We start from the raw sequence: 10,682 nt of genomic DNA, 5'->3' as shown, positions 1-10,682 counted from the left end.
AAATATAATGTAGTGATATTTTGTAATTTTTAAAAATAAAGTGATGATTTACCATATTGTTTTTGCAATCTATAAAAAACAAAGAAACGCCACGAAAAAGCATACGCGTGTAATCGCGGCATGACAGATTTTGTAAAAGGAAAAAGACGTCGCGAGTCCGACATGAAAAAAGAGGTACATTCTAGACAGTACGTTCAACTCTCTAGATGCTACTGCATGCGACATATTAGGCGAAGTAAAAATAATCAGGTGCCGCTGCACCACACCCTACGTCTTCCCTATGCTTTCTCTCTACTCTACGCCATCGCCTCATTTGTATCAATGTTAGTAAAAAATCTAAACGCTTCACGCTCTCCCCCTTCTCGCCTGTTATTTCCATTTTCCCTTTCTCTTATATAATCCAACGCTTCCTCAGTCGCATCCAGAAACTAGAAAACAAAGTAAAACTATCATTATCAATGGCCAGTTCAGGACAGGTATCGTGGAAGTTGGAGGACCACCCAAAGCTTCCAAAGGGTAAGACCATCGCCGTTGTCGTTCTGGATGGGTGGGGCGAAAACAAGCCCGATGACTACAACTGCATCCATGTTGCTGAAACTCTCACCATGGATTCTCTCAGACAGGTTCACTTTTGGATATCTATATTTACCTTTTAAGAATTCAGTGTAAAAGATTGTGCTTTGATCTGGGATTTTCTCAAAATTTATTTGATTCGGGTAATCATTGCTGACACTATTAGTTGGTATCGATCCCATTTCTTTCATGAAATAAAGCTGTCATCTTGTTTTCGAAGTATGTTTCTTTAGTTTTGTGATTGAGCTTCCTGCCTCTTTCTATGTTGTATATATGGCTTATTGAACCTTAGGTTGTCACTTGTATAATTTTTTTTTTTGTTTAGAACTCAACTTTTATGAATTTATAATTTTAAGGATGTCTGAACTTCCTAGTTTATACTTTGATAAGTGCGTTTTTGTTGACTGAATGTACACGCAATATAACTATATATATTATTCTTTCTGGCTGGAGATGCTATGTCTGGACGTGATTACGGTGTGTCCGCCTGAAGATTCACTCGAAAGGTTTAAGTAAAAATATAGATTTCAAAATTAGGTTTAAATAAAAGGTAAAATTTATTTTTTAAATAGATTAGATTTCAGGTAAGCTTTGTTGTTCGGTTCGAATTAAGTTGAACTTGTTTAAAATAATTTTTCCTGCTGTTCTTTGGTATTCTTTTACTATTATTTTATTATTATATTTCTATTATTTTATTATTATTTAGATATTATGTAACTTTTTATTATTATTATTAATTTTGTTACTATTTTAAAGGTATTTAATGTATTATATTTTTAAGTTCGTTTTAGATAAAAATATTAATATTGGCTTGTTAAGCTAGGTCGAGCTTAGGTTTAACATTTTCTATTTGGGGTGAGCTTAGATAAAATTTTAGGCTTATTTTTTGAGTTTGACTGAGCTCAAGCCTTGAAAATTTGCTTAAAATTTTGTATCAATCTGACCCGACTCATGATCAAGTCTAATCATATTTTAACCAAGCATAATATTAACATATTTTATATCTTTACAAGTTTTGCTTAACTTCAAATATGAAGTTAAAATTTTGTTTAAACTCATTCATATTTTTAAATGGCTAATCTAAATTTACTCATGTTATGTCATTTTAAATTTAAAAATAAATTTATATTATTTTAATTTAATATTTAATAATATTTTTATATATTAAAATTTTATATATAGTTATCTTAACATTTTAATGTTTACACTATAATAGTAATATATATTATTATGAAATTAATTTTACGGTTACAAACTACACAATATATAAAAATAACATAACATAAAAGTAAACTTTGAAAAATCAGTTGAGCCGAGTTTAGGTTTGAACATTCAAGGATTGAGTTCGGTTCATATTTTAGAGAGAGTTATTTTCTTACACTAATTCATTTTTTGCGCTTAATATTTCTATCTAAATCCTCTCAAAATTATGATAGAAATGCTAGATAATCCAATTCATAAACAAATTTATTTATTGCGGCTACTTCTACATAGTTTTTATCCATTTGACTTTAGAATTTACACTTTCTAATTATCTGTGATTGATTCTATCAATATGTGGGTGTTAGAATTAAGTGACCCAAATTCTTATTTAAATAAAATACGATGGAAAATAAAATAAAAGTAAAATCTATATAGAACTAGACTTCTTTTATTTTATTTTAGAATAAGGTTTTAAACCTTATTAAACTCCATCTATTTTATATTGATTAGGATAAGGTGTTTCAATCCTACTAGAATATGGCTTTGCAAGCCTATAAATAGACATAGTCTATTCCTCTTGTATTAGAGTAAAAATTTTTCGACATAGTGAATTTTCTTCTCCTCCGCCGTGGTTTTTTTCCGAAAGGGTTTCACGTAAAATTTATGTGTTCTTTATTTTTATTTATTTTATTCTATTTTATTTTTCACAAATTGGTATCGAGCTTAGGGTTATTCATCTCAATCACGGTAATGGCGTCTTTGAAGTATGAAATTCATTGTTGGACGCAACACCAGATTTGCGTTGTGGCAAATTAAGATGCAAGCAGTTCTTGCAGATGGATCTAGAGGATGCCCTGCTAGGATAGATAAGATGCCTTCGACATTAACAGATGAAGAGAAGAAGCGTAAGGATCGAAAGGCATTAACACAATTACATCGCATTTGTCCAACGAAATTTTGCGGGATGTGATGAAAGAGAAAAGCGCATTGCATTATGGAAGAGGCTAGAACAAATATGTATGTCGAAAACTCTAACAAGCAAGTTGCATATGAAGCGGCGTCTTTATGCTCATCGTTTGGAGGAAGGTGCGTCGTACACAAACACTTAACAAGTGTTTAAAGAAATTCTCTCAAACTTGGAGGCCATGGAGGTTCAGTATGATAAGGAAGATCTAGGGTTGATTCTACTTTGTTCGTTGCCCCCGTCTTATTCAACCTTTAGAGACACGATTTTATATAGTCGCGAGTCTCTCACAGTTGATGAGGTTTATGATTCTTTAACCTCGTATGATAAGATGAAGCATCTTGTGGTTAAACCCAACTCTCAGGGAGAGGGTCTCATTGTTCGTGGGAGACAAGACCGGAATGTTGATGATGATCGTGGTAGAACACGAGAACGGAATCCTCGTGGTAAATCTAAGGGTAGATCGAAATCTTCAAGCAGAGGTAAAACTTGCAACTTCGCAAGAAGAAATGGCACATTAAATCGAGTGCTATAAGCTACAAAATAAGATTAAAAGGGAGGCTGCGAATCAAAAGGAAAACAACCGGAAAATTCGGTGAAGGCGATGTTGTAGAAGACTACAGCGATGGTGAACTTCTAGTTGCTTCATCAATGATTCTAAAGTAAGCGAGGAGTGGATACTTGATTCAGCTGCACCTTCCACATGAGTCCCAATCGGGATTGGTTTACAACTTATGAAACGATGTCTGAAGGTGTTGTTTTGATGGGAAATAATGCTTCATGTAAAATCGCGGTGTTGGAACAATTAAAGTTAAGATGTTTGATGGAGTTGTCGAACACTTAGTGACGTGCGGCATGTTCGAATTGAAAAGAAATTTAATTTCGTTGAGTACTCTTGATTCAAAAGTGCAGATACACGGTGAAAGTGGGGTTTTAAAGATTTCAAAGGGTCCCTTGTTGTGATGAAAGGGCAAAGAAAGATTGCCAAGTTATATGTTTCTGTGGTTCTATCATATCTTGGTGATGCAATTGTCGCTTCCTCTTCCTTGTCGATGATGATATTACTAAACTTTGGCATATCGCCTAGGGCATATGAGTGAGAATGGCATGGCGTAATTAAGCAAAGAGGACTTCTTAATGGGCAAGGAATTTGCAAACCTGAATTTCGTGAGCACCGTGTGTTTTGGGAAGCAAAGAGAGTTCGATTCACTAGAGGAATCCATAACACGAAGGAAACGTTGGAGTATATCCATTACGATCTGTGGGGCCGTCCGAGTGCCTTCGAGAGGTGGAGCTAATTATATGCTAACCTTTATTGATGATTTTCCGAAAAGTTTGGGCGTTCTTCCCGAAGCGAAAAGCGATGTGTTTTCCACATTTAAGTCTTGGAAAATTATGATTGAAAAGCAGACGAAAAGCAGATAAAATACCTCCGTGCAGACAATGGCTTAGAGTTACATTACGATGAGTTTAATAGATTGTGCAAGTCGAAGGATCATGAGACACTTGACGATTCGTCATACTCCTGACAAAAGCGGCGTTGCGAGCGAATGAACGAGCGATCATGGAGAAGGTTCGATGTATGTTGTCAAATGCCAACTTACGAAGTCATTTTGGGCGTAAGCGACCTCTCTGCATGTTTTTGATCAACCGATCTCCATCCGTTGCCATTGAGAAAAAGACTCCACAAGAGGTATGGTGCCGTAATCCCGCTAATTATTCTAATTTAAAGATTTTTGGGTGTCTGCGTATGCTCATGTTGATAATGGAAAATTGGAACCGAGATCCATTAAATGCGTTTTCTTGGTTATAAAGTGGTGTAAAAGGCTATAAGTTATGGTGTCCGAAAATAGAAAAGTTGTGATTAGCAGAGATGTTGTTTTTGATGAAGCGCTATGCTACCTAACTTATCTCTTAAAGACTCTTCCAATAAAGAAAACCAAAAGCGGTGGAGCATCAGTTAATACGAATCAACTCCTCAAGCCAAGTACAAAAATTGAGAATAGAGTTGCTTCTTCACCGCAATACTCTATCGCCAAAAACAGGACAAGAAGAGAAATTAAACCTCAAAAGAAGTATGCCGAGGTTGATCTAGTTGCTTATGCTTTAAATGTGGTGAAGATATAGATGCGAATCAAGAGCCATTTAATTATTCGAGGCGATTAGTGTGAAGACTCGAAAAGTGGATGTTTGCTATGCAAGAGGAGATGGAATCACTCCACAAAAAGCAGAACATGGGATCTTGTAAAACTTCCTAAAGGTAAAAAGGCATTCGTTGTAAATGGGTGTTTAAAAGAAAGAAGGGACTCAGGAGTTGAAGAACCGGATATAAAGCAAGGCTTGTTGCAAAGGGTTACGATCAAATTCGAGTGGACTTCTGATGTGTTCTCTCCGGTTGTTAAGCATAGTTCGATTCGAGCTTTGCTTGGTATTGTTGCCATGCATGATTTGGAGCTTGAGCAGTTAGATGTAAAAACGCATTTTGCATGGAGAACTTGAGGAAGATATTTACATGCAACAACCGAGAGGGTTTTATAGTCTCGAAAAAGAGGACTATATTTGCTTCTTTGAAAAAGTCCCTTTACGGTTTGAAACAATCACCAAGACAAGTGGTACAAGAGGTTTGATTCCTTTATGACTTCTCATGATTTCAAAAGAAGTAGTTTTGACAGTTGTGTCTACTTTAAGAAAAAGCAGTGATGGTTCTTTTGTGTATCTACTTCTTTATGTTGATGACATGTTGATAGCGACAAAAGATAAAGAGAGATAAGAAAGGTTAAAGCCCAACTAAGTGAAGAATTTGAGATGAAAGATTTAGGACCAGCAAAGAAGATACTTGGTATGGAGATTCTCGAGATAGAAAAGCAAGTAAATTGTACCTAAGTCGGAAGGGTATATTGAGAAAGTTCTTTGCGGAGTTCAATATGCGAGTGCTAAGCTGTTAGTACTCCTTTAGCGACCATTTCGGACTTTCATCGGCCTTATCTCCTCAATCGATAATGAGATTGAGTACATGTCACATGTTCCATACTCTAGTGCGATGAGGATCTCTCATGTATGCTATGGTTTGTTCACATCCGGTTATCATATCACGATCGGTCAGTTAGCGGATACATGGCGAATCTGGTAAAGAACACTGGAAAGCGATTCGGTGGATTTTAAGATACTTACGAGGCACTACTAATGTTTGCTTACAGTTTGGAAGAACTAAAGATGGAGTTATAGGGTATGTTGATGCTGATTTTCTTTGGAGACCTTGATAGAAGAAGATCTCTCACAGAGTTACGTCTTTACAATCGGAGGTTGTGCAATTAGTTGGAAAGCCACTTTGCAAACTACGATCGCTTTGTCTACCACTGAATTTGAGTACATGGCGATTCTTGAGGCTTGTAAAGAAGCTATTTGGTTGAAGGACTATTTAGTGAACTCAATGAAGACCTTCAAATCAGACACGATATTTTGTGACGATGAGTGCCATCTTTCTTACAAAAGATCAAATGTTTCATGAGAGAACAAAACACATTGATATTCGGTATCATTTTGTTCGTGATATTATTGCTCGTGGTGATATTGTTGTGAGCAAAATTAGCACTCATGAAAATCCTGAGATATGATGACTAAGTCACTTCCTATAACCAAGTTTGAGCATTGCTTAGACTTGGTTGGTGTTCATTGTTGAAGTTAAACCCTTAAGGGGTTTTTGGAAGAGGTGAAGAACTTGTTTATTGAAAGTTCGCGATGAAGAACTTGTTCATTGAGAATTTGTGTCAAGGTGGAGATTGTTAGAATTAAGTGACCCAAATTCTTATTTAAATAAAATACGATGGAAAATAAAATAAAAGTAAAATCTATATAGAACTAGACTTCTTTTATTTTATTTTAGAATAAGGTTTTTAAACCTTATTAAACTCCATCTATTTTATATTGATTAGGATAAGGTGTTTCAATCCTACTAGAATATGGCTTTGCAAGCCTATAAATAGACATAGTCTATTCCTCTTGTATTAGAGTAAAAAATTTTTCGACATAGTGAATTTTCTTCTCCTCTGCCCGTGGTTTTTTTCCCGAAAGGGTTTCCACGTAAAATTTATGTGTTCTTTATTTTTATTTATTTTATTCTATTTTATTTTTCACAGTGGGAAAGATGAATATATGTTAATTTAAAGTTTAAACTATAGGGATTATATATGATTTGAACGTTATTACATTGTTTTTAGTTCATAAAGGAATCCCATAAAATATAATGCAACGAGACCCAACTTAAGTGGAATTCATGTTGTTGATAGGGTGCCCCTGAAAAATGGAGATTAATCAGAGCTCATGGAACTGCTGTAGGACTTCCAACAGAGGAAGACATGGGAAATAGTGAAGTTGGTCACAATGCTCTTGGTGCAGGACGCATTTTTGCTCAAGGGTAGGCTTCCTTTCCTGATTTTAGTTGCCTTTTTGTTGTCTTTTTTAAACATTTCCTATTTCATGGTATTCTGCATTATCTTCCGCTTTTCGAACAAACCACCTCTTTCCCTTCTTTCCTCTTCGCATGGACTTTTGCAAAGCTAACTTTGTTGTAAGGTTCTAAAATATTAATTCATTTGTGACTGTAGGGCTAAGCTTGTTGATCTTGCTCTTGCTTCTGGGAAAATTTACGAGGGAGAAGGATTTAAGTATATAAGTGAATCTTTTGAAAAGGGAACTCTGCACCTCATTGGATTGCTTAGTGATGGTGGTGTGCACTCCCGGCTTGATCAATTGCAGGTAATTTTGGTGATTGAGGACAGGCTCCTACCTTTTTGAGTTTTGAGTTCTCTAATGATAATTCATCTTTTAATTCAGTTGTTGCTTAAGGGAGCTAGTGAGCATGGTGCTAAAAGAATTCGTGTTCACTTTCTCACTGATGGTCGTGATGTTTCGGATGGTTCAAGTGTAGGCTTTGTGGAGACAATTGAGAATGACCTTGCAAATTTACGTGAGAAAGGTGTTGATGCTCGGATTGCATCCGGTGGAGGTCGCATGTATGTTACAATGGACCGTTATGAGGTGAGAAATAATTTTTACAAGTTCCAAAACCATGCAGACCCGTTAGGTGATTGTATTATTTTGTACGAACAATTTGCAGTCTGTTATTTTCTGCTGCTTTGAAAAGTGTATAAGACTGAAGACTTTGATTTTTGGTTAAATTTTGCTAAAACTCAATGAATCAATTTAACGAAGAGACCCTACCTTGTCAAAACAGTTCGATCGGGATGTTTCTCCTTCATTGAATGGATTTATAAGCTGAATTTTGTAAGTGGATTTGCAGAATGACTGGGATGTTGTAAAAAGAGGATGGGATGCTCAGGTTCTGGGTGAAGCCCCACACAAGTTTACAAATGCCGCCGAAGCTGTAAAGAAATTGAGGGAAAATGCAAACGACCAGTACTTACCTCCCTTTGTCATTGTTGATGAGCACAATAAGGCTGTGGGTCCGATAGTGGATGGTGATGCTGTTGTTACTTTCAACTTCCGTGCTGATCGAATGGTTATGCTTGCCAAGGCACTTGAATATCAAGATTTTGACAAATTTGATCGTGTGCGGTTCCCTAAAATTCGTTATGCTGGAATGCTTCAGTACGATGGAGAGTTGAAGCTTCCGAGCCACTACCTTGTTTCTCCACCTGAGATTGATAGAACATCTGGTGAATATTTGGTGTATAATGGTATCCGTACTTTTGCCTGCAGGTATGTTTAGAATCAGCAAGAGTCACTATAATCCGTACTTTTGCCTATACATGTTCTAGTGTTTGTTATCAAGCATCATTCAAGTTACATGTTCCCTTAGATTTAGTTTTTATCTTGAAATTCCTAGTTTATATACATGCCCCTCAATGTTAAAGTTAATCCATTCTCCTAGTTGTGATCAGAAGGAGAAGGGAAGGTTCATAAGACTTGTTTCGCACCATATTCATCTATATTGTGTGAAAAGAGTTAAAGGACTATATTTATCTTGGAATTATCGATTCAGTGAAATGTAGATTTTTAACTATTTTATGTCTGTCTATTCACTTTGTTGTTTGTTAATTATCCCCTTGCTGTGTCAACAGTGAGACTGTCAAATTTGGACATGTCACTTTCTTTTGGAATGGAAATCGTTCTGGCTATTTCAACCCTGAATTGGAAAAATACGTGGAAATTCCAAGTGATATTGGAATTTCTTTCAATCTTCAACCTAAGATGAAGGCATTGGAGATTGGTGAGAGGGCTAGAGATGCAATTTTGGGCCTCAAATTTGACCAGGTGAGATGACTAATGGACTAGTACTGAACAGGCATTCAAAAATTGAAGAAAGACTGAACATCTCTTTTTATTATTTGTTTAGGTACGAGTGAACATAGCAAATGGTGATATGGTAGGTCATACAGGAGATATCCAGGCTACAATTGTGGCTTGCAGGGCTGCTGATGAAGCTGTCAAGATGATCCTTGATGCTATAGAACAAGTTGGTGGAATATATGTTGTGACCGCAGATCATGGCAATGCTGAAGACATGGTGAAGAGGGATAAGTGTGGGCAACCTCTATATGACAAGAACGGACAGCTCCAAATACTCACCTCCCATACTTGTCATCCTGTAAGTTTCCCAAGTCTCTCCTCGAAAGAAAATTCGACCCTAGGTGTGAGTCTAGTTTTATTTGACATATTTTGGGGCGGCTATGTTGGATTGTCAAAATTCGTTTTTCTTCATTTAGTCTCGTTTTTTTATCTTGTTGTTGAGTGATTGGAAAGATTATTTCAATTTCCTGATATATATTTGGGAATTTTGAATTAGGTGCCTATCGCGATTGGAGGTCCAGGATTAGCACCTGGTGTTAGACTTCGCAATGATGTTCCGGATGGTGGACTTGCCAATGTAGCTGCAACCATCATGAACCTCCATGGTTTTGTAGCTCCTAACGATTATGAACCAACACTCATACAAGTAGTTGACAACTAGACTAAGCGAGAACATGGCATAAATTATATTTTGACTATTTTCACAAGGCCGATGCCCAAAACAATTTAGAATAAGATTATTTTGGTTGAAAAAACAGAAGTTTTAGATTTTTTAATTTGCTATATATTTGTGGTTTGAGTTTATTGCCCGAATGAGTACGGAAAATTTTAGGCCATTGCTTCAATTTTACCCAAACTAGATTTTTTCTTTTAATTTAGGTTCTTTTAATTTTGTAATTTCGATGACAGCTTTTTTTAATTTATATAATAGTGCATTTAATTTTAAATACTTATATATTTTATCAATTTAATTTTTATTTTATATAATTTAATAAATATAACTCTTCAAATTATGTGGTATTCGTTTCTTTTTCTTTCGTTCAATAAAATTTTACAAACGAAATCAACAACCAATCATTTATTTGCATTGGCTTAAGATTTAAATTTTAGCACTTCACATAAAAACTGCACGAATTAGTTTCTAATATTTTTATACGAACGTAAATTTATTGATTTTGGTTTTAAAATAATCTATTTCATTTAGAAAATTTAATTCAATTGATTTACAAATTTGACGTCAATTTAGAGATATAAATATAATAAAAAATTAATTTTTGTTATAAATATTTTATTAAGTGGATGTCTATTAAAATAAAAATAAGTTTTGAAGTACTTTAAATTCTAATAGTCATTAAAAGTAGATCTCTACTTCATTTATACTTTTTATACTTATAAATAGAAACTTTGAAGAAGTTTTGTAAATATCCCGATTGATCAATAAAAATACGCTCTCTCTTTGTTTTCACATTCTTTTTGTTCTTTATTCTTTATCTTTTATTTTATAACATGTTATCAGCATGATTCTCTTTTAATTATCTTAGTTATGGATTAAATTAGCGGCAACTTTGCTAAGCCTCATCCATAATACCAAAATTTAGCCTTCGACCATTAAAATTACTCTTATTTTTCTGTT

At 35.0% G+C, this 10,682-nt stretch overlaps 1 protein-coding gene across 1 annotated transcript; it reads left to right on the top strand.

Moving 5' to 3' along the window:
• Nucleotides 1-202: 202 nt before the first annotated feature.
• Nucleotides 203-9,825, top strand: LOC108488716 (2,3-bisphosphoglycerate-independent phosphoglycerate mutase-like). The gene is made up of 8 exons (XM_017793006.2): nt 203-623; nt 7,027-7,154; nt 7,345-7,495; nt 7,574-7,777; nt 8,040-8,458; nt 8,821-9,013; nt 9,096-9,347; nt 9,546-9,825. Exons 1-8 carry the CDS (start codon nt 459-461, stop codon nt 9,708-9,710), a joined length of 1,677 nt encoding a protein of 558 aa, XP_017648495.1. The 5' UTR covers nt 203-458; the 3' UTR covers nt 9,711-9,825.
• The last annotated feature ends 857 nt before the right edge of the window (nt 9,826-10,682 follow it).

This window comes from Gossypium arboreum, chromosome 10 (assembly GCF_025698485.1).
Source record: "Gossypium arboreum isolate Shixiya-1 chromosome 10, ASM2569848v2, whole genome shotgun sequence".
Lineage (NCBI taxonomy): Eukaryota > Viridiplantae > Streptophyta > Magnoliopsida > Malvales > Malvaceae > Gossypium > Gossypium arboreum.
This window is presented reverse-complemented; position numbering and strand designations above follow the sequence as displayed.

Coding starts and splice junctions, on each gene's coding strand:
- LOC108488716 (XM_017793006.2), top strand. CDS start 459: ATGGCCAGTTCAGGACAGGTATCGTGGAAGTTGGAGGACCACCCAAAG. Junction 624..7,026: donor CCATGGATTCTCTCAGACAG/GTTCACTTTTGG, acceptor TGTTGTTGATAG/GGTGCCCCTGAAAAATGGAG. Junction 8,459..8,820: donor ATCCGTACTTTTGCCTGCAG/GTATGTTTAGAA, acceptor CTGTGTCAACAG/TGAGACTGTCAAATTTGGAC.